The following is a 25039-nucleotide window of genomic DNA, read 5'->3' as shown; positions in this document are numbered from 1 at the left end:
TCAGTATCTAGTCTCTAAAGGAGCAAAGATCAAAAGTATTGTGAATGGAATGATGGGTGAAAAGAGAAATAAGAGAACTTTTGATGGAGCCAAAAAGAACAGACGGAAGCTATCAAACTCTAATGAAATATGACATTGGTCGAATTGATGACAAGTTAAAAAAAGGTTGTAAACTGTACATTATAATATTTTGTGTAAATAAATAAAAAAGGTTAAAAAAATTCTTATATTTTGTAAAGGTTAAAAAACAAAAGACTATATTTTCTAAAAAGTTACGGGGGAAAAGTGGGGGACGCAATCTCCAATCTGTACCTCGCAGGAAACTCAGCAAATTTGTTCGAGTTATGGAGAGTCTGCGACAACTCTGTACATCATTATCTAACATTAAGACTAAAAAATGGATCAATAATTCATAAACTACCTGAGACCAAAAATGTAGATCATATCGATATTGGGCCCAGTAGTGTGATGGCAGGGGGACCGTGCCCATTGAGTTTCAAGCCCGAAGGGCTAGAGGTCAATCTCTTTGGTAGGATTTGAAGCCAACAAATCCTACCAAAGTTGCGCGGCCTTGAGCGACCCGCCTGGTTTTTACACAAATGACAGATTGAAACTAAAATTTACCGCTTAATTTCGAAAAATATATCACTCGAAAACAAAGGAATTGCTAGATTCAATCCGTCATAAAAAATACGGCGCATATTTTAAGGCTTCAATTTTTCTTGCCTGAGAAAGGTTAGAGATTGACCTCTAGCCCTTCGGGCTTGAAACTCAATGTTATTTACTTTAATAGGGGGCGCCAAAATCAAATCCTTTTAAACTGCCTCCCCAGTTTGCCCGGATTTTGGTCGATCTACCACGCAACTGACTGGGCCTACACGTTTTTTTTAATAAGAACGTCGAAAATTTTTGAAGCCTTCAAATGTTTTTAACTTTTTGAGTTTTAAGCAAAAAAATGTTATGAAAATGTTCTTATTTTTGCCATTTTTTGAGTATTTTCGTCCATTTTCCTAAGAAATCAGCCTGCTTTAAAATGTTCTTAACATTTTGGCCATCGAAGCCTTATGTTCTTATATAGTTTGTTCTTAAATAAAAAAACGTGTATACATTTCGGCAATCTTTTCAGCCAATTACATGTTTATTCTTTAAAATAGTTTAACTTCAATCCGACAAACCAACACAATTATTAACGAGGAAAGCAAGTTATGTATGAATTCATTTTGAGCCAGTACCTCGACAAGGAATATTTACACCACACACTGTACAAAAATCAGCATTTCTAACATCAGACTTGAGGTATGTTTTTTTATAGCGTAACCACAAAAGAAACCTCGATTTTCACGAAGCTGTGAAGATGATAGCTCGATTCCAGAAGCTCCAAACATAGGTTTCATCAGCACGTGATGAAAAGTAGTACCCCAACAAACAGGGTTCATCTTTCAAGTTTATAATTCGCCCATCAAATCAAAACAAAAAGAAATACGGAGCTCAATTCACTTAAGTGAACTTATTCAAATCGTAAGGTAGACCAAGAAACTGATCTGCAATTCGACCTGCTTCTCTTAAACCACTCAATAAAGCTCCGTGTACCGTTGCTGGATAGTTCCGTATAGTATGCTCACCGGCGAAAAATAATCTCGGAATATTACTACCCGGAATGACAGGCTTCTCTGGTGGTGGGGGCGGTACTACAGGGGCGGCCATGATGTCATAATCGTTGCCAGAGGAACCAGCAGCAACAAAAGAATAAGAGCCACGTGACCATTCGTCGGATTTCCATCGCGTAACAATCGTCTCTTTTGGCTAAAAAAAGATGTTAAATTTAAAAGAAAAGATATCGTCTCTAGACAGCTCTAGAAAGAAAAAGCCTTAACATTGTTCACTTTCACTCTATGCTTGTCAAGACATATAGAATGAAAGTAAACAACTTTAAGGCTTTTTCGTTTGTCATGTATAAGACTTAGAGGAAATCAGAGGCGTAGAATGAATCATTTAAGTTAGGAATAGCTAGGCTTCATAGTTGGAGGCTTCAAATTGATAAATCATATCTATAACATACCTGAGGAACATTATTACTTCCGAAGATTCCTTTGAGCACTGTCAAGGCTCTCCCAATGATAACGTCATCGGAATAGGTTTCCAATTTGTTTGCCGCCTCGCCCGCCACTAACGCCAAAAGAACGGGCGCTTTGTAGATACTCCAGAATAAGAAGAGTTCACCACGATTTGATGTGGTCGAGGCCACGTGGCCAAAGAGATTAGTGCTTGAATTCCAAAAGACACGGTCGAAGCATAAAATCACCTGAAAATAGAAAACTCGTATTTTAAGAAATTCTCTCATGCAAAACCAAAATATGAACCATAAGGTGTCATGATATTTAAGTTATTTTTTGACAGTCGTACAGTTTCTAGCTTTCTTTTGATGTTTTGTTGATCTTTGGCCATAAGAACGACTAGAAATTAAAATTCCGAAATAACAAACCTTATTAAGATTTCCGAATCCCATTCGATCCATGGCGCCAGTTTTCCAATCAGGAAGCGGAGGATTGAAATGTATAGAGGGTGGATTTTTATGTTTCAATACACCCAAAGGTAATGTACACAACACTGCATCTGCTTTGAATGTTTGACTTGTCGGGATACCGTTCTTATTTGTTACTCCTACAACTTCAACACCTAAAATACAGATGAGAATTTCATACAGTAAAAAGTTGCGTCATTGATATGTACGTTACTTTACGATGTGAAGACGCGCTAAGCTTTCCAAGAACAATATCAATTGAACGCAGTTGAAGAGATACCCTTTCGGAATTCCATCAAAAATATATTTTTAACCACGTGGAGCCCCAGATAAAAGTTGGAATAATTCTTTACTTAACATGGGCTAATTGTTTTTCTTTTCTGAGCAAGCTCATAAAAAACGAAATTGCTGAAGCAAAATATGTCCACCATGGCTAATATGTAAAGATGCACGGAAATATTATCAATTGCAAAGGTAAATTAAATTTAAAGCCATTCGACTTTACCTTGTCGTGTATATTTGACATTACGGACAGCAGTATTCAAGCGAATATCTAGACCCTCGGCTAGAGCAGCAGGGATACACGAAAAGCCATTGCTAACAGTCATGTGACTGCCAGTGAATTCAAAATCATCGTCTTGATCCCAATGTTTCAATGAAAGGGCGGATAAAGGTGTAGCGTTGGCGAATTCGAGGTTTGCAAGATGCCAATCCAAAATCTGACGATCGCGTAATGATAAGTATACATCACTGAGAAGATAAGAACATATCGAGAAATAAGTTCCACTCTTTTATTCAATAGAATAGGTTTTCTCTTTAAAAAATCAATCAGAATTTTCTGAAATCTAAACAGAAATTTTCTGACAGATCAAAAAAGTAAACGCGTAATTTCTTCATTTTTGAATGTTAGATACTCGCAAAAGGTCGATTTACAAGTCTGTTTATTTATTATGATATTTTAGAAAGAGAGTATGAAACATCTTTGGAATGATACGAAAGCGAGCTTTAGCCATGAATCCTAGTGAGTAGGATCAAGAACTTAGATTCCAAAGTCAAGGTTTTTGGAAAAGAGTTGATCGATTACCTTGGAGGGTTTTCTTCGTAATCTTTGATTTTCGTTTCTAGTTCTTTTTGCTTCTCAGCGTAACCGTCATGTTCCTATAACGAAAACAGACCCATGCTCTCAGTACCATTATCTAGTGGTAATCAGAAATTTTTAAGTTGGCCCATAAAATAATCCATGAGAAATACCATCCTTCATTTTGCCAGTCAAAGTTTGTCCCGAATCGTTTCAGTACCAGTGACTACTGTTACTCACTATTGGTAATCTTAAGATAAAACCTTCTAGTAAGAAGAGGGTAAAGCAAGGCAAGGTAAAGACAACATTCAACAATTAAGAAAAAGAAGCTAAAATGAAACTCACTTTGAATAACTGTAACAAGTCTCTTTGTTTGCTTCGAACTGTGAATTCGTCCGTTACGTCTCTATAGAAAATTGTAAAGTTAAAAACGGAATGATGACAGTATCTAACAATAAAACTAATAACTATACCTAGATCCTTAAGATGAGTGTAGTTATTGTTTGCAAAGACCTGCTTAACTCGAGAAAAGAGCGACAATTATTTTGAAACTTAAAAATCTCCAGGTTTCTATCATCTCAAAGTGCCACTAAAAATTCACTTATCGTGTTCGGGGTTTTAAGAAGATTTCTTGGAAAGGATACCTTGGAGGTTTCTGCTGGATAGCATGTTTCCACTCGATATTTGCTTTCTCAATCTGGTCTCGTAATTTGATCATCTAGATAATAGTAACAAGATAAAGTCATTTTATGAAGCGAGAGTACGTCTTCATTATCGTACGTGGCTACAAATATTAACATGACATTACCATGGCAAGCTAAAGATTAAGTAGAAAAGCACGACATACTTTACACTAACTTCTCAAAGGGAGAACGCTTTCTGTAATAACAGAACAAATTGATGTTTTATCAAGCAAGCACTATAGGAATTATTAACTGCTGCTTTACAAAGAAAACCTTTTTGGCCAATGTTAGGGCAAGCAAATCATGATTAACAATGACGTAACTGGATGCTTTAAATCAAAGTGTCATTAGATTGACGCAAATCCTTACAATATACGTTATTATTTATCTTTACCTCAAACTGTACTTCTTTCAAACGATTTTGAAACTCGAGAATTTTTTGGCTGTGTTCACATTGTTTCTCTTTAACTTGCTTCTCCATCAATCTGCAAAATAAAAACAATACATATAGCGAAGATGAAAATGATGTTCCCTGAATGGAAAACTTTGTTTCAGGTTCCAGGTATTGATATGCTGATAACTTCAGATAAAATAAGACGAAAACAAGTCCGAAAAAAGACATCTTGGTTTCTTGATACACAAAGACAGACAAAATGTTTATATTGTATAAATATTGTAATTGCACAGATAATTTATTGAAGTTACAGTTAAAGGTTGTCTACGGGAATAAAATGAGCTTATTTTAGGCAGTGTCTTCATACTGAGTCAGATAGATTAAAGCTACTTTTTTACGCAACGATATCCAACAAACAAGTGAAAGATCGAAAGTTGTTTCGGGATGTGACCTCACATTCTATTGCTTTTGTAAACAAAAAAATAGCAAAGTTGATTTCGAGCAAATTTACGATTTTTAAGATAGAAAACGTTCTATTTATTATAAACATAAAAACATTCGAAAGAGTATCAGTAAAAATCCCTTTGTTTGAGGAATATTATTTTATTCGATGTATTTTCATTTTTCAAAACCTTTTTCTAATCTTGTCGCACTTGTTTTTACTACATCAGCATCATCAGACCTTTCAATCAAAACAAAACCTCTAACAACTTTAATTAAGAACCAGAACAAAATAAACTAAAAATGAAAAATTAATTCCCAAATAAAGGAGGAAGGATTTCCATACAGGTTGTCCCACAAATATCCTGGAGAAAATGTAAAGAAATCAATAAGGCAGCTCAAATAGGACAAAACACTAAACTTTCGGTGAAAACTCATGAGGTTGAACTTCCAAAAATGATCTCCTCCACATAGGATGTGCATTTTTTACCTTGGAATAGCCGCCATCCTTATAGAAATACTTTCGCTTTAACTACTCCACTTACTTAATGACAAGTTCAATAGCGTTACCAAGCGACAGTGGTTTCTGAAACAATGCATTGAAGCCAAGCACGTGAGACAGATAAGATGTGGATTCCAGTAGTCGATTGAATTCTCTCTCGACCAGTTCATCTTTGTCTTTGCGTACCTGAATAATACAATTTGTAAAGTCAAATTTCTTTTGGATGGCAAAAAAGACATCGCTACACCAGATATGGATCGACCATTGATTGAAAATCTTGAATGACCAAAAATAGGACCCCTAACTTTTTTTCCGAATAAAATGGGGGGTTTGAGATTTTAGAGGGGTCAAGTAAAAATAGGGGGGGTAACAACTGTTGGTCAAAATATTTATCATGTTTTATATTGATTTAGATATTTGGTGTGGGACAACTAAAAAACAAGTGCAGATAGCTAAATTTTCGCCTGCGGCACCATGTTGAACTCTTTTTTCATATAATTTTTAATACAAATTTCAATGTTTTTGGTTTTGAATGACTAGTGGACTGCTGTTGTAAATAGCGCGGGCTCGAAAATTATTTAAAATAGGGGATACACAATATAAGGGAATGTAATAAAAATGGGAGGGGGTTCAGACCTTTCTGCACACTATGCACAAGTGAATATTTCAAGGAAAGATTTTCAGCTTTTCTAATTTCTCACATATATTTTACAGACAAGTCAAATTATCAAAAACCCATGGGACTGTATCTACCATTGGTCAAAATTCCCCCTAATATATCAAAATCAACAGGTGTTATAATATGAACTTATGATATGAATAGTGCTGAGATTTTCACCTACAATTGAGATGAATTTAAGAGGTTATGAAACTTATCCCAATGATGGACAAAGGGTAAAAACATCGAATTATGAATGAATAATACACCTTTTCGACCGTAGCCACCAATTGCCGGGCGGGCACTTTTTTTACCGTTTTACCATTCTAAACTCGATCCAATCCTTTTCTAATTCTACACCTTTTTCTATTGTCTATAGGTGCGAAAAAAAGACTGGGACGGTTTTACAGTAGTAAAACGGACAGAAAATGCCCGCGCAGTAACTTGCAGCTACGGTCGAAAAGGTGTATTGCAAAAACGTACCATTTGTCCATTGCATTCATAAAGTGGGCATCTTTGCCGGATTTTTGTGAGTTTGACATCAACTTGGTTACTAATCACAGTGACAGGATTCCCACCTTAAAAGAACATTTTTCCCCTTTATAGAAACTTACTCAGACTTTAGTCTCGACGATTCTTATGTACGTAAAAACAAATAGCCCTAAAATTGATTTGATTGATTGCCTCTAAAAAAACTAAAAAAATTGACTCATTTGAAGTTTATTTGACAGAAGAAAGCGGAACTATCCCTGTTAAATAACTCAATTATAAAGTTCAGTGATAGAGAAAAAAGTTACCGAGCCCAGTGACAACCATAGCTCCAAGATCAGCAATGAAAGGGCCTTGCCGGAAAGTTGCAACGCGTCCACCAACTCGTTCACGTGCTTCCAAGGTAACAACCTCAAACCCAAAAGATTTCAATTGTCTGCTAGCTGTCAATCCAGACATCCCTGCTCCAATGACTAGGATCTTTGGGGCATTCTTAAGAACTGGAGGTGAACGATGAAATTTGTAGACACCAATATTGATTGAACCATATCTATCCAAGAAGGCATGAATTCTCTTCGTCAAGATTGGGTCATCTAACATATAACATAAAGTGAAATTATAAAAGTAGTAATTGAATTGAATTGGCCCTGAGATTTTAACCAAATTCATATCATCAAATAATCGACCAAATTCCTTTAAAAGCTAAAAAGAAAGAGATTGATTTGGCAAATTCTTATACCATTATGTCATTAGAGGTTATTGTTTTAAACTGCTTTATGCAAACCCTTTATGCAAAAGCTTACCATTAAAAGGAGGTTCGATCTTGGCTAATGCATGCTCAACAATTAATTCTTCCCTTGGGTTGCTTAACCAGCATTGAATCTAAAATTGAAAAGTTCCAACCATGAGAAATGCACTGTACTTTTGCCAAGAAAAATGGAGAAAATTTTTGAATGTTTCATCATCGTTTAAAACCGACCAGATTTGATGAGTTTTTTCATGTCAGTGTAATTTTTAAAACTAATTGAGAGTGGTTCACACATTGTGGTAGTAAAAAAATTACACATCAAAGACAAATCGACTTCATGTTTCACTTACAATCCTGTTACGAATATAAAGAAATTTCTTTTGGTTAGCAGTGGAGCCTTGGCTGATGTCTTGAAAACATGATGCTTCATGTGCAGTCATTTGGTCAGATGGTAGACGAGCGCCAAATGCTGAGCCTTCAAGAGCTAAGGATAATCGAATATAAAGTTAAATTAGTTACTTTACAAGGGATTAATTTAAATAGATTTTAATTCTGTTCTGACCAGACTCAGTGAAATCAGATAAATCATTTTAACTTGATTTTTCCAAAATTGATTTGATTTTCTATTGTTTTCAAGCAAAATTGGGACATTATTAATTGAGATATTTCACACGGCCTATCGTTGTCTCTCTCTCTCTGTAGAAGGTTTTAAGAAAGAGTTTCTGAAATTTGTCTAATGCATATTTTATCAGAATTGTTCAATCATCAGTAGTAATATTTCAACATAAAAAAATGCTTACTTTTGGCAGACAACTTCAGAACTTCTACCGGATCTGAAATGAAAAAAGTCCATTTCATTTAAGTGTGTACTAATTTTTTTTTTGCTTGCCATTTTTAACAAAGTCTTAATTCTAACATATTATAAACTTTTGAAAAGATAATTCAAAACTCTATATAATCTGTGAGAAAGATAATGAAAAATATATTTTGAAATGGAGATAAAAATTGAACTTTCCATTTGGTGCTAGGAACTTCAATTTTTAATACAATACTTCTGCCTCCTGATTTTAGCTATACAATCATTTTTTACAAAGAAATATTGCATTAAAAACTATAAAAAAAGGTTAAAATGAAAAGTTAAAGTGAAAAATCATAAAAAAGGATGATGCTCAATTTTGAAACTTTTGAAAAATATGTTACTCAAAGGTTTTTCAACTTTTCTACCAGTTGACAAAACAAAAGTTAAGGAATTTTAAAACACAAACCAGTTTGAAAGGTATCATCTTCTTCTTCCATTTCTTCAGGATTTTCATGGCGATTTGAAACATTCATTTTGACTTATGAAATTGACTTTAAATTTATGTAGATGTTACATAAAAGTATTTATTCTAGTTCTAAAATAGAAGAAAAGTTATTACTATAGTAAAACCAATCTTTGAGCTCCCTAAGAAAAAGATTGTTTTTCTTTTTTCTTTATCAACAAAATGTTATTAGTCTGTTCGTAAAAAATTGTTTCCATGCCCTGACCAACCTTGATTTTTAGAGTCAGCACAAAGCACTTTCCTGATTTGCTGGATCTCCAACGTCCTGCCTCCGCGTTTTCTTTTTCAAGAAGAAGAGCAAACGTTACCTCATTGTTGAAAGCGAATAAAAAGATGGCTTTTTTGGTTTTTGGGTCATTGGAATCAGTGAAACAAACATGATCCTTTTATGTCGTGATATTTTCATATTGTGCAAATAGTTATACGATGGCCCCTAAGGCTCACCACGCACTTCCAGTTCTTATAAAATTTGTGAAATAGAACTGTCTAGGGTCATGGCCCAGAAGGCTTACGAGACACTGCGCACTTCCGACTTTTTTTGTAACGACACTGCGCACTTCTAAAAAAATTTTAGAGATGCAAAAGTCCCTCTCAAAAGATAGCCGTGCTGGTCAGCAAAATAGATACATGTTTTTTTTTTATAAGCATAACGCTTATAAGCATATGAAGGCTCAGATTTGCAGAATTCCTAAGCATAACATGAGCATATATGTCAACCTAAAATATTTTTTAAGTGGTCATTTTTATCTGTTTAAAAGGGTTTGGTAGAGGTCAAGTAAAAAATAAGACATTTCACGGCTAGCTAACATTTCACTGCTTCCAAAATCTGAACAAATTTTTACAAAATTTCTGAAATTTCATTAAAAACTTGGCTCGGGGTGAATCATAAGCATGATTCTTTTAAGCATATAATAAGCATAAACTATGCCTAGATGCTTTGAGAACTTAAGCATACACGAGCCTGACCAAGGGGCATACACTTGCTTATAAAAAAAAACATGTACCAAGTTTTAATAAATGAGTTGATGATAATATAGCGAAGAGACTTGGAAATCCCGAGTATTTTTCTCGAGTTAATGAACCGAGTTACGAAAAAAAACGAGTTATGACGTTATTTTCGGAAATAAATATTGACGTAATTTTGTACCTTCTATGAAGTCATTCTCAATTTCGTGACTTGGTTTTTTTCCTTGACTTTAAAATTTCGAGTTATTTCTGGTATTTTCAGGTATTTTAACTAGAGTATTTTTCCTCCTTTGAATTTTCGAGTTATTTCTTGCTTTTTAACTCGGTTTATTTTCGTTCTTTAAATTTTCGAGTTACTTTCCTTCCTGTAGATTCTCGACTCAAGTTATTTTGGCGTTCCCCAGAAGGTTAAAAAACATGCACTTCTAGTTTTCACAAAGTTGATATTTGTTCACTTTTTTCTTCCCCGATTTCTGCCACTGAGGGGAAATTTTGCTGACTAGCATTTAACTCGGAAATTTTAACCTGTAACTCTTGATGTGAACAACTCGGAAATATTAACTCGTTTTGCGCAACTCGACATTCATTTTAAAGACCATACATACGTTATTAATTTTGTTAGATCTGACATATTGATGTTTGTAAGTTCTTTATAGTTCTGATTCATTGAAGAATCATATTCTGGTTTTCATGTTATTAGTTGCTGTTTTAGAGCTTTAGAGCTAGCCTGCTAGAGTACAGTATAATCCTCACCTGATTGAATGACAAATTACTCCACATACATTACTTTCCCTCAGCCAATAAAAACATGATAAATTATCTTGTCTCTAGGTATCTGTTGTGGAGTAATTATTTATTTAATAGGCTGTCACCTTCTCCAAAACAACTATTGTTTGTATTGTATTCTTCTTTTATTGACAGGTCTTTTGATCAAATTATAAAAAGGGGGGAATAAAATTTTTCTATTACTTATTCAATTAAAGAATCAAACACTAACAATTCTTCTCAACTGCAAATTTATGAGACAGGGGTAAATGATCATGGCTCCGCCCCCCCCCCACTTATTTGGGGGGGGGTGTAAATCTCAAATTGGCTTAAAAGTGGGTGGGAACTGTCTCATTTTTTAAACTCAGGGGGGACCTAAAAAAGTGGGGGGAGCTGAAGGGCTACACTAAAGTTCTGGGGGGCTAATTAGGAAACAGTAAAATACCCCCTCACTATTGTTTTGGTTAATAAGTTGAGGATTTTTCTATTGAATTTATTATCTCTTACAATTAATCAAAATGTAGGCTAAAATGGCAGATTTCTACCCTTAAAATTCCAAAATTTTCTCGTTGCCCAACCATGGTGGGCAACATTTATTTAAATTTTCAATTTGGACCCCCAATTTTTTTTAACCCCGCATTTTTATGATGTACATGAATTCTTTCTTCTCTCCATCAGTTGGTTGACGTCCCATGTTGATACGTAAAAAAACTAGTAATAATACTACCAGAAATGACATTAGCTTTTTTACTGGGACCTGATATGAACCTTGAAAGCAATTTTTGCAGGGACCTGAACCTTTATATTTCAACTGGGACCTGAACCTTACTGAAAAGTGGGGGGACCTAAATTTGTTGGGGGGACCTAGCACCCCATTCGGAGCCATGATGATTGTAAATTTTTATAAGAATATTTTAGACCCAATTTTAGTAGGATTTTTTCTCAATGCCCCGTAATGGTAATGTACGTATGGTTTGTTAACTTTCAGATAAGGACCCTCCCGGCGCTCCGGAAACGTCCGGTGCAAAAAGTGCCGTTTTTTCCGTGCACCGGAACACCGGAACGTTCCGGTGCACTTCCGGTGCTTCCGGTGCACGATTTTTCCGAATCGAACTGCAACGGAACACCGGAACGTTCCGGTGCTTCCGGTGCATGATTTCCGCGATATAAATGCGATAGCGTTCGCTGCGCTAATCATGTAAAAAGTAACTACGCACGCGCGAATTATCCAAATTCTAAAACCAAAATAAACATGTAATAGCAGATTTTTTTAGAAGAGAAATCAGATTCTGGGTGATAAAAGTGTGATAAATTGGATAAATTAAATGACAGTCACGGAAATCCTTGCATTTGCACGGGGTCGGCTATGTTGCATTTGCAACGGGTCGAAATCGAAAGTAGCGCGAAAACCCGGTGCAAATACACTGGGTTTTTGGAACTTTGTGCATTTGCACGGGGTGGAAAATTAGAAAATTTAAGATTTTGCAGTGGTTTTACAATCAATTAACATCATTCTTTTTGTTTAGAATCAATATTAAGAAGATTAATCAAATTCAATAAGATATACCAGGTAATCCTTCTTTATTGTCTTTATATTTTGATTTGGAAAATAACAATTGTTCCTTATTATGCTGGCGTAAGGCTGTGGCGAAGGAGTTTATCCGTGCAGTCATACTTGCGATTTTCAAATGCGGAACATACGAAACTTAGAATACGGGCATTGTGAGATAACGGTGTTTAATAATCCCGATCCTGCCACTCCATACTTATTTTTAATTCTCCAGTGGTCAAGATTGGATGAATTACTTCTTCTCTCGCTGTTTTTCTTTTTCTTTTTCATTTCAGTTTTCATTTTTATGGGAACACAATTGCGATCATCATATCCACGTGAGACGTGTATTTTCCACATTTTCCAACGTCGTAATATCATAATGACACACATCCATTGCCGAGGGCGAGAATATGCTGGAAACCCTCGTGTCAGAGATCCGGTGGAGCCCCTCGCCACACTGGAAAACTTAGCCAAAAATCGTCTGTCCGGTGGAAAAACTAACCTGAAATTTTAAACCACTTTTAAACCGAATGACTTTACCCTCAGTGTGGTGGAAAGAATGCACTGCAACCATTCTCTCTGTAAACTTAGAGCTGGAATATATATTTTCTATCCCAATCGGGACACTACGATTAGATAAAAATTTTCATCCACACTGAAGGAAAAAGCTCCACCGGGGCGTTGTTACTAAAAGTGGTAACGGTAGGTAACGATAGGTAACGATAGGTAACGACAAGTAACGGTAGGTAACGACAGGTAACGCTGAAGTAACGGTCGGTAACGATGAAGTAACGCAAGTAACGAGGGGTAACGAAAAAGTAACGAAGTAACGATGGAGAAAAAGCTGAAAATGGTGGCCCTGAGGTGTCGAACTATCAAAATTTGTAGATTTCTGCGGCAGAGCTAATGGTGAATGGTGATTTTGAGAGAACCTAACGACTTTGGTTAATCTATTCAAGAATTTTGGAAATCTAATGATTGTACAGCATGATCCAATCGTTCTGGTGACTATGACTGTGGAGATAATAAATCCAATCGTTTTTATGGTCAATTAGTGTTTGTGAATAAACTGAAAGATTCGACGGCTTTGGTGAATCAATGGTGTTGATCAACGCAATGATGGAATCAGTGGTGATGGTCAATGCAGTGATGGAATCAATGGTGTTGGTCAATGCAGTGATGGAATCAATGGTGTTGGTCAATGCAGTGATGGAATCAATGGTGTTGGTCAATACAATGCTGGAATCAATGGTGCTGATCTATGCAATGATGGAATCAATGGTGCTGGTCAATGGAATGCTGGAATCAATTGTGCTGGTCAATGCAATGATGGAATCAATGGTGCTTGTCAATGCAATGAAGGAATCAATGGTGCTGGTCAATGCAATGATGGAATCAATGGTGCTGGTCAATGCAATGATGGAATCAATGGTGTTGGTCAATGCAATGATGGAATCAATGGTGCTGGTCAATAAAATGATGGAATCAATGGTGCTGGTCAATGCAATGATGGAATCAAAGGCGCTGGTCAATGCAATGATAGAATCAATGGTTTTAGTCAATGCAGTGATGGAATCAACGGTGTTGGTCAATATAATGCTAGAATCAATGGTGCTGGTCAAAGCAATGATGGAATCAATGGTGCTGGTCAATACAATGATGGAATCAATGGTGTTGGTCAATGCAATGATGGAAACAATGGTGCTGGTCAATGCAATGATGGAATCAATGGTGTTGGTCAATGAAATGATGGAATCAATGGTGCTGGTAAATGAAATGATGGAATCAATGGTGCTGATCAATGCAATGATGGAATCAATGGTGCTGGTCAATGCAATGATGGAATCAATGGTGCTGGTCAATGCAATGCTGGAATCAATTGTGCTGGTCAATGCAATGATGGAATCAATGGTGCTTGTCAATGCAATGAAGGAATCAATGGTGCTGGTCAATGCAATGATGGAATCAATGGTGTTGGTCAATGAAATGATGGAATCAATGGTGCTGGTAAATGAAATGATGGAATCAATGGTGCTGATCAATGCAATGATGGAATCAATGGTGCTGGTCAATGCAATGATGGAATCAATGGTGCTGGTCAATGAAATGATGGAATCAATGGTGCTGGTAAATGAAATAATGGAATCAATGGTGGTGATCAATGCAATGATGGAATCAATGGTGCTGGTCAATGCAATGATGGAATCAATGGTGCTGGTCAATGAAATGATGGAATCAATGGTGCTGGTCAATACAATGGTGTAATCAATGGTGTTGGTCAATGCAATGATGGAATCAATGGTGCTGGTCAATGAAATGATGGAATCAATGGTGCTGGTCAATGAAATGATGGAATCAATAGTGCTGGTCAATGCAATGATGGAATCAATGGTCCTGGTCAATGCAATGATGGAATCAATTATGCTGGTCATTGCAATGATGGAATCAATGATTCTGGTGAATTCAATGGTGGAATCGATGGTGGTGTACTGGTGGATGCAACGCTGCACTGACCAATGGTACTGTTGTGCAGGTGAATGCAAGTTAGGGATTGTGCATTTTTTGTAAGCATCATCTTTATAAGAAATCCATCGATAATTTTCGATTCAAGGGGTATTGACTTTCGGCGATGGGTTCTTTTAGAGCAAGTTAGTGATTGTGCAAAATGTGAGCAAATTTATTTTTCTTATAAGTATCATCTTTATAAGAATACAATCAATAACTTTTGATTCAAGGGGTATTGATTTTCGGTGATTGGTTCATTTAAAGCAACTTGGGGTTTGTGCAAAATGTGAGCATATTTATTTTTCTTATAAGCATCATCTTTATAAGAATACAATACAGATCTTTTAATTAAGGATTATTGACTTGCGGTGATTGGCTCTTTCAAAGCAAGTTGGGGTTTTTGCAAAATGTGAGCATATTTATTTTTCTTATAAGCATCATCTTTATAAGAATACAATCAATAACTTTTGATTCAAGGGGTATTGACTTTTGGCGATTGGTTCTTTTAAAGCAACTTTGGGTTTGTGCAAAATGTGAGCATATTTATTTTTCTTATAAGCATCATCTTTATAAGAATATAATCAATAACTTTTAATTCAAGGGGTATTGACTTTCGGCCGTTAGTTCATTCAAAGCAAGTTAGGGATTGCGCAAAATGTGAGCATATTTATTTTTCTTATAAGCATCATCTTTATAAGAATATAATCAATAACTTTTGATTCAAGGGGTGTTGACTTTCGGCGATTGGTTCATTCAAAGCAAGTTAGTGATTGTGCAAAATGTGGGCGTATTTATTTTTCTTATAAACATCACATTTATAAGAATACAATTTTTGTATCACATTCTACCTTTTTTTCTCAGTACGCTTTCATTTAAGCATTCAAAAGACAAAAGACATCAACTTTCTCCTCCGTTTGGCAAATTTTGCTTTATTTGGAGTGTATTTACAAACTTACACAAATCTCTTTCTTTGATACTCAATACGATGTAAAATAAAAAGATACAGCTGCTACCTCGTGTTAAAAGGTGTGAAAGTACGTTTCTTTGGGAAAACATTTTACATAAACATGAGATTTTCCTTTCTAAATAGGATTGTTTACAACTTGTGAGCATATTTTGTATCATACTGCACGTGGAGCTCTACAATCGTGTATATTACAATAGTCAAGAAAGTTACATAACACTAAGGGTAGACTTCTTCTTTTGACCTAGCCTATTATTATTACTGCATGCTTTTTCCCATGAATCATGATCTTCTCACGGGGGTTGCAAACACCAAAATACCGACGCATTTTTCTTGAATCATCACTTTTTTATATAAGAACCAGTAAATTTTCGTGATTTCACCACATGATTTTCAGGCTCGAATGTTTTTAAATCTCAAAATGTCCTTAATTTCCTTAGTTTATTCACTTATTTTCTTAAAAGTTAAAAGAGCTGTTTTTGAAATCTGACATTTTTAATTAAAAAAACATTTTTTAACTCGAAGGATCGAAGGAAAGGGCAAATACTGGCATTTTTTGGTTGACTTTCAATGAGTTTATGAACATTTTCGAGTCTAATTATGACTTGACCTCCTTTTCACAAAGTACTTTTCATTTTCAAACGTGTCTTATCCTCAATGTAATATTGTTTTGTTAAATTAATTTGCAGAATGGTATGCTAAAATTTTGCTACAATGTCAACTGCACAAGAATCAATTAAAAAACGAGCAATCAGTGAATGGCGATCGAATTGTTAAGAGCTTAGTCATAAGCTGATTAAATTATTTCAATTTGGAATAAAACGAAACCGAAAAAAATTAAAATTAAATGCTATTCTTATGTGAAATCGTTGACTTTCTTTGAATCAACCTATCACCAAAATTCAAAACCTTCAAAGGTTATGGATTGTAATCTTATGAAGATGATGCTTATAAGAAAAATAAATATGCTCACATTTTGCACAAACCCCAAGTTGCTTTGAATGAACTAACGGCCGAAAGTCAATACCCCTTGAATCAAAAGTTATTGATTATATTCTTATAAAGATGATGCTTATAAGAAAAATAAATATACTCACATTTTGCACAAACCCCAAGTTACTTTAAATGAACCAATCGTCGAAAGTCAATATTCCTTGAATCAAAAGTTATTGATTGTAATCTTATGAAGATGATGCTTATAAGAAAAATAAATATGCTCACATTTTGCACAAACCCCAAGTTGCTTTGAATGAACTAACGGCCGAAAGTCAATACCCCTTGAATCGAAAATTATTGATTATATTCTTATAAAGATGATGCTTATAAGAAAAATAAATATACTCACATTTTGCACAAACCCCAAGTTACTTTAAATGAACCAATCGCCGAAAGTCAATATTCCTTGAATCAAAAGTTATTGATTGTATTCTTATAAAGATGATGCTTATAAGAAAAATAAATATGCTCACATTTTGCACAAACCCCAAGTTGCTTTGAAAGAACCAATCGCCGAAAGTCAATACCCCTTGAATCGAAAATTATCGATGAATTTCTTATAAAGATGGTGCTTACAAAAAATGCACAATCCCTAACTTGCATTCACCTGCACAACAGTACCATTGGTGAGTGCAGCATTGCATCTACCAGTACACCACCATCGATTCAACCATTGAATTCACCAGAACCATTGATTCCATCATTGCATTGACCAGCACCATTGATTCCATCATTGTATTGACCAGCACCATTGATTCCATCATTATATTGACCAGCGCCATTGATTCCATCATTGCATTGACCAGCACCATTGATTCCATCATTGTATTGACCAGCACCATTGATTCTATTATTAGATTGACCAGCACCATTGATTCCATCATTGCATTGACCAGCACCATTGATTCCATCATTGCTTTGACCAGCACCATTGATTCCATCATTGCATTGACCAACACCATTGATTCCATCATCGCATTGACCAGCACCATTGATTCCATCATTGCATTGACCAGCACCATTGATTCCATCATTGTATCGACCAGCACCATTGATTCCATAATTGCATTGATCAGCACCGTTGATTCCATCATTGCATCGACCAGCACCATTGATTCCATCATTGCTTTGACCAGCATCATTGATTCCATCATTGCATTGACCAACACCATTGATTCACCAAGCCGTCAAATCTTCCAGTTTATTCACAAACATCAATTTACAATAAAAACGATTGGATTTATTATCACCAGAACGATCAGATCCGATGCGCAATCCCTAACTTGTTTGAATGAACTAACGGCCGAAAGTCAATACCCCTTGAATTAAAAGTTACGGATTGTATTCTTATAAAGATGATGCTTATAAGATAAATAAATATGCTCACATTTTGCACAAACCCCAAGTTGCTTTGAATGAACCAATCGCCGAAAGTCAATACCCCTTGAATCAAAAGTTATTGATTGTATTCTTATAAAGATGATGCTTATAAGAAAAATAAATATGCTCACATTTTGCACAAACCCCAAGTTGCATTGAAAGAACCAATCGCCGAAAGTCAATACCCCTTGAATCGAAAATTATCGATGAATTTCTCATAAAGATGGTGCTTACAAAAAATGCACAATCCCTAACTTGCATCCACCTGCACAACAGTACCATTGGTGAGTGCAGCATTGCATCTACCAGTACACCACCATCGATTCAACCATTGAATTCACCAGAACCATTGATTCCATCATTGCATTGACCAGCACCATTGATTCCATCATTGTATTGACCAGCACCATTGATTCCATCATTATATTGACCAGCGCCATTGATTCCATCATTGCATTGACCAGCACCATTGATTCCATCATTGTATTGACCAGCACCATTGATTCCATCATTGCATTGTCCAGCACAATTGATTCCATCATTGTATTGACCAGCACCATTGATTCTAGTATTGGATTGACCAGCACCATTGATTCCATCATTGCATTGACCAGCATCATTGATTCGAGCATTGTGGTGACCAGCATCATTGATTCCATCATTGTATTTATCAGCACCATTGATTCCATCATTGTATTTACCAGCACCATTGATTCCATCATTGCATTGACCAACACCATTGATTCCATCATTGCATTGACCAGCACCATTGATTCCATCATTGCATTGACCAGCACCATTGATTCCATCATTGTATCGACCAGCACCATTGATTCCATCATTGCATTGACCAGCACCGTTGATTCCATCATTGCATTGACCAGCACCATTGATTCCATCATTGCTTTGACCAGCATCATTGATTCCATCATTGCATTGACCAACACCATTGATTCACCAAGCCGTCAAATCTTCCAGTTTATTCACAAACATCAATTTACAATAAAAACGATTGGATTTATTATCACCAGAACGATCAGATCCTGCTGTACAATCATCTTGAATAGATTAACCAAAGTCGTTAGGTTCTCCCAAAATCACCGGGTTCGACACCTCAGGGCCACCATTTTCAGCTTTTTCCCCATCGTTACTTCGTTACTTTTTCGTTACCCTCGTTACTTGCGTTACTTCATCGTTACCGACCGTTACTTCATCGTTACCTGTCGTTACCTACCGTTACTTGTCGTTACCTATCGTTACCTATCGTTACCTACCGTTACCACTTTTAGTAACAACGCCACCGGGGTGGCACTGAGACAGTGGTGTATTCATGATATTCATGATGTAATCTTTTATACGGAAGCACACAAAATAATCCGGAACCAGTGGCAAAATTTGCCACTAGTCTTTTGTTATTTTGCCACTTGTTCCGGGTTATCTCGGGTGCTTCCGTATAAAAAATTATTACGTCATGAATATCTTGAATGTGCGTGAGAGAATGAAAACAACGCCCTGAAAGAAAATAAAGACCAACGAAGTTACAGTCTATTAATTTGATTGTAATGATCAATATGGCCTCATTTTTAATTTGGGCCACTTTTTTTAATGTTGTATGTATTTCGTAACGTATATTATTTTATAAATTGTTAATTTTAAAATAAAAAAGGTGCGTTCTTATTTTCTTCTTCACGACTCTCGAGCAACACGCTCTCCCTGAACAGCTCATAATGGTAACAATCGGTAACATTGGTGGCGGCACTCTAAATAAAGAATGAAAATTAAAGTTATGACTGTGGAAGATCCGTGGTACGGTAGATTTTGTTAAGTTTGAAACTAGACAAAGTGACCGTCGCTCAAGTCTGTGGATAAACTGCCGAAGTTACGGTAACAAGTAACGCACACTAATTGATGGGAAGCACCAACTCTATCGCTGGATAACCCTGTATCTAACGATCATACCTTTTATTGCGCAGTGATCAAATAAAAAGTTTGGTTGGTACTGGCTAATCACTTTTTTTTTTCATGACCCTGTCTAAACGGCTTTTTAGAGCGTGCGAAAATCCCTTGCACCAGAAGCACCGGAAGAGCACCGGAATTTTCCGGTGTGAAAAATGGCGTTTTTTTAGCTGCACCGGAAAACACCGGAGATTTCCGGAGCGCCGGGAGGGTCCTTTCAGATATTTGGTTTAAATATTGAAAATTATCGATATTTTTTGCTGAGTCAGCAGTTTTTCAGCATATATTCACCTACCTTAAAAATGGAATATCTCAAGATCAGAACATCAAAAGTTAACAAACCATACCATTTTCGGATACTAATAATTCAGGGCTATCCAGATGTGGGAATGATTTTTTCTGAAAATGCTCCCAGAAAAATGCTGACATCATCGGAAAACGCCAAAAACGTAGATTTTTTGCCTTAAAAATACCATTTCTAGGCACCAGGTGGTCGTATCTTGACAAATAACCCCATTTTATTTATCTACTTTTCACGCTGAATCCGTTGGTAGCCTCAGATATTTGATTTTCAGAATTCGAAAAAACCGTTAGTAAAGGGGGTAAGTTCTATCGATTAACTAAAAATTGATTCACTCGAAAACTGCAGGAGATTTGAAGGGCAAATTTTTTTGTCAATTCTACACCCTAGGAGCATCCCTTACCAAAACATTGACTAGAAAAGTATACTTTCAGTATATAGTAAGTATACTGCATTCATACTTTTGCTCAAATTTAAGGATTAAAGTATACTCTAAGTATACTTATCAAAATCAAAGCATCACTCAAATTAACAAAATTTGTACTGCATTTATACTGCAAGCAGAAAGTATAAGAAAAGTATACTGTTTTTATACTTTACTGTACTTGTTTTTGAAAAAAAAGATAAAAAGAAAAATAATTGGGTGCATTAGATCAAAAAGTATACTTTAAGTATACTGCCCTTGGAGAGGGAAAGTTCTTATTTGTTTTGAAATCATTTTTCCTTTGTTAATTTTCATGCATGAAAGATTTTTCTAAAAAGAAGTGAATTTCATAAAAACTTTGAAACACATGAAAAAAATCTCTCATACATCAGAACATTAATGTGTGTGAGGTGTTGTGAGAGAACTTTGTTTTACCATTTTTTGAACAGTTGAAATTTTAAACATTTATAAATTTGAAGATGTCATGAAGTGTTTGCTAACAAATAGCAAAGGTTTTAATGGATGATGTACAGCGACCTTGCTTATGTAAGTATATAGATTACCTGTATATTATTCAAAACTAATGGACCGCTAATGGTGCACTATGTGAATGTAATGAATCTTGTTTGTGATTATACTAGTCTGTGGCAGCATGATGAGTTAGGTAGTTTTAAGTTAAACCTGATGTGAGTGGATATGGATTTTCTTTATCTGCTTAAGAGCTTTTAAGATTATTTACTTTCAATGTTACTGACAGTTACTTTACTTTCAATGTTACCAGATTAATAGAGTTTGGTTTTAAAATTTCTTCAAATTCATAAGCTTTATAGGCATGAACTTTTTAAATTTCATTGAAGAATGTGTTTTGAGTGGCCATGTGGTTAATACTAGCAATTTGTATGAAAGTATACTTTATTTATACTTTTTTGCAGTATATTTGAAGTATATTTCCATGCAGTATACTTAAAGTATATGGAATATTGTTCCAAAAATTTAGTACTTTAAGTATACTTTCTATAACATCAAAATATATACTGAAAGTATACTTTTAGTACCTCTGAAAGTATACTTGCAGTACAATATAGAATATACTTAAAGTATACTGAGTTTTGGTAAGGGATAATATCAAAAATTTGCCCTGATCTAAGGGGTGCCCTACGAAAACCATTTTTAAGGCCTTTTCTGAATCTCGGACGCTGGTCTATCTAGAAATGTGATCTCTAACAATCCTGGCCGCTTCTAGACGTTTATGGCCGCTCATTAGACCAGTCCTGATCGTTCGTTAGACCAACCCAGGCCGCTAGTTAGTGATTTTTAGTAACGATCACATCAAAAAATTGTTGTAAAAGGATGTCGACTGGGACCAGGCGTTACGCAGTGGCAGCTTAATTAACTAGACTTGTAGTGGCCTTTTGGGTAATTTTTACCAGTCATTTGCCGACCCTTAAAAGACCGTCTAAAGACCAGTCCCATTTTCAGGTACCTGCCTAAAATCGCTTGGGGAGTATAAACATAAGCTCAGAATTCAACAAAATTTTGTCAGAAGGAAGAAAATGACAGACAATTTATTAAGTTAAAAACATGGGCAAGATGATTGGAAGGTAAAAAATCAGCAGAATAAAAAAAATCTCCTAACTAAGGTAAAGATATCTCCTAATGAAGAGAACTTCTCTTAGAGTATATAAAGACCTTTTCGCCTTTGCGTCCGCCATATTGAATTGTATGCAAAAATTATGGTTGCCGAATTGCCGTGGTGAAATTCCCTTAGAAAGTATGCAAAACATATGCAAAAAGAAAGTATTAAATAAAAACTTACATGCATAATTGGCATTATATTAAAGTGTAATCTTGTAGAGGAAAGATTAAATTTGCTTCTCTTGAAAACTAAAAACAATTATATTCACTCATCTCTTAGAACAAGCACTTCAAAAGACCATAACATTAGACCGTTGATTAGACAGAATCTCAAACTGAAAAATCACCCGCGAAGGTAAAAAATAATCCTTATTCGGCTGACGGCAAATTATTCTCCTGGGAATAGAGCCGCCAAATGATCAAATCAAAACATTGATAAAGTGTGACGTCATAATTACTGCTTTCAGTTTGCGTGTTTTGAAAGTTTGATGTGTGTGCAATGTCTTTAAGAACAAATTCCTAAAAGGCTTTTGTTGTTCTGTAAATATTTCCTTTTGGATTAAGAAATTCCATCTTTTATTGTTCTAATGATTATAATATTTATTTATAAGATGCTTTGTTGTCTTTTTAATCTTTGTGTAAACTTGCATATGTTTTGCATACATTCCAACTAAATCCAACCACGGCATTTTCGTTCCTGTATTTTTGCATACAATTCAATATGGCGGACGCAAACTGCGCAAAGGCGAAAAGGTCTAATATAATCCCTGGCTGTCAATCAATAAGCCATCACGTTCTCCAAAACAACTACCGTGAGATTGGGTAACTTGCATCAGTGGAGGCTAACATGCATAGCCCTCAGATAAAATGACCTGGCTGGTCATTAAAATACAAAGTTAAATCAAAACAAAAAAGGTAGAGTAGAGCTGTGAGCGGGAGCTGCGTAGTTGTATTTTAAAATGACCAGACAGGTCATTCATTTGAGGGCTATGCATGTTAGCCTCCACTGATGCAAGTTACCCAATCTTACGGTATATATGCCTCTATAATCACTGTCCCTATAGTCCAGAAGCATCCAACGAGCGATTTATAAGAATATCTGCTGTATTTTGCCAGATGAGAGATTTTAGTTGCTTACTGTACAGCAGGTCCAATTTTCTAGGGTCATGATTTCCTACGAACTATCTGCTTGACACACTTTTTTGTGGCAGGGTCCTTCTTCGGATTGCACATTTGTTTAATTTCAAAGATAAAACACCTTTAAGGTTTTGTGCTTGGATTGTGTATGGAATGCACTGCACAAATTGCAATTCCTTCTACGTGGGTAAGACCAAAAGACATGTCACCACCAGTGACCAGATACAAAGAACATTGCAACCCCGAGAAACCCTCCGCGGTTACAACTTACGAACTTACATATTTATGCCGGCCATTCTGTAGCAATATTCAATCTTTCGAATATTTAGTTCAATCCAATCCTTAATGCCGATATTTAGTTCAATCCAATCCCCATATTTAGTTCAATCCCTATATTTCATTCAATCCAATCCCTGTATTTCATTCATTCCAATCCCTATATTTTATTCAATCCAATCCCGATATTTCATTCAATCTTTTTTTTCAATCTTTTTTTTTAATTCAAACTTTTTTCATTCAATCTTTTTTTTATTCAATCTTTTTTTTTATTCAATCTTTCTTTTTTATTCAATCTTTTTTTTTTCAATCTTTTTTTTTATTCAATCTTTTTTTTTCATTCAATCTTCCTGGGTACGAGCGTAATTATTATCTCCCTAATGCAGTTTCCACATGGTTTGAAGTGATTTAAGACGTAAAAGTATAGTCGGATCTGACTAAAGTATGTTAGGAGATCGCGCCGTTCTCTAAGTCAGATAAATAATACTATTACTAATATTAATATATATTATGTCTTAATAATACATTACAGTCAGAACCGACTAGATTCAAATTCAAGATGGCGTCAAGCAACAACAATAACAGTTTACGTCTCGTTGAGCTGCATCGTGAGGCCAGCAATTTGGTTGAGTCAACGAGTTCGACAACATCATCAGGAACTTTAGAACGAGCCGTTGCGAATGCAACTAGTATGCTTGTGTCCAAAAAGGGTGGCGGAGAGCAATGTTAAAACAACAGTGCAGGAGTACTCGTGCCCAGTAAGATTGAATTTAAAAAAAGATTGAATAAAAAAAAGATTGAATGAAAAAAAGATTGAATGAAAAAAAAGATTGAATAAAAAAAAGATTGAATGAAAAAAAGATTGAATGAAAAAAAAGATTGAATAAAAAAAAAAAAGATTGAATAAAAAAAGATTGAATAAAAATAGATTGAATGAAATATCGGGATTGGATTGAATGAAATATCGGGATTGGATTGAACGAAATATAGGGATTGAATAAAATATTGGGATTGGATTGAACGAAATATAGGGATTGAACTAAATATGGGGATTGGATTGAACTAAATATCGGCATTAAGGATTGGATTGAACTAAATATTCGAAAGATTGAATATTGCTACAGAATGGCCGGCATACATATTTCAGAAAAAACAACATCAGTCATCTACAGGATGTATTTGCGACAACAAGGATGAGAGTTACCTGAATCAAGTTCGCAAGAGAATTAATTAAAACTTTAAAGTTTGAAACAAAATAAAACGTGCTGCAGCAGCAGCCAAAATCAACCAACCAAATTTTGTCATTCAATTCCCGAGACGGTGAAGGCTTCTTCGTAAAAGCGAAA

At 35.4% G+C, this 25039-nt stretch overlaps 2 protein-coding genes across 3 annotated transcripts; one reads left to right on the top strand and one right to left on the bottom strand.

The window, feature by feature from the left end:
- Positions 1-1104: 1104 nt before the first annotated feature.
- LOC136809758 (lysine-specific histone demethylase 1A-like) lies at positions 1105-8908 on the bottom strand. Of its 2 annotated transcripts, XM_067066311.1 has the most exons (15): positions 8780-8908; positions 8315-8347; positions 7865-7998; positions 7570-7648; positions 7075-7359; positions 6761-6855; positions 5663-5805; positions 4677-4767; positions 4244-4317; positions 3945-4005; positions 3606-3679; positions 3027-3271; positions 2483-2676; positions 2060-2302; positions 1105-1803 (listed from the first exon to the last, which is right to left on the bottom strand). In XM_067066311.1, the coding sequence occupies exons 1-15, from the start codon at positions 8844-8846 to the stop codon at positions 1498-1500; spliced, it is 2124 nt and encodes a 707-aa protein (XP_066922412.1). In that variant the 5' UTR covers positions 8847-8908; the 3' UTR covers positions 1105-1497. The 2 variants fall into 2 exon arrangements, with proteins under 2 accessions (XP_066922412.1, XP_066922413.1); XM_067066312.1 differs by lacking the exons at positions 4244-4317; positions 4677-4767 and having other exon boundaries at positions 1403-1803.
- Positions 8909-13397: 4489 nt separating this feature from the next.
- Positions 13398-24423, top strand: LOC136809794 (protein SON-like). Its single transcript, XM_067066351.1, has 4 exons — positions 13398-13552; positions 17601-17783; positions 18309-18657; positions 24226-24423. The coding sequence occupies exons 1-4, from the start codon at positions 13398-13400 to the stop codon at positions 24421-24423; spliced, it is 885 nt and encodes a 294-aa protein (XP_066922452.1).
- Positions 24424-25039: the final 616 nt, after the last annotated feature.

This window comes from Clytia hemisphaerica, unplaced genomic scaffold (assembly GCF_902728285.1).
Source record: "Clytia hemisphaerica strain Z4C2 unplaced genomic scaffold, Clytia hemisphaerica genome assembly, whole genome shotgun sequence".
NCBI classification, from domain to species: Eukaryota; Metazoa; Cnidaria; class Hydrozoa; order Leptothecata; family Clytiidae; genus Clytia; species Clytia hemisphaerica.
Note: the sequence above shows the minus strand (reverse complement) of the source record. Positions and strands in the feature narration are given on the sequence as shown.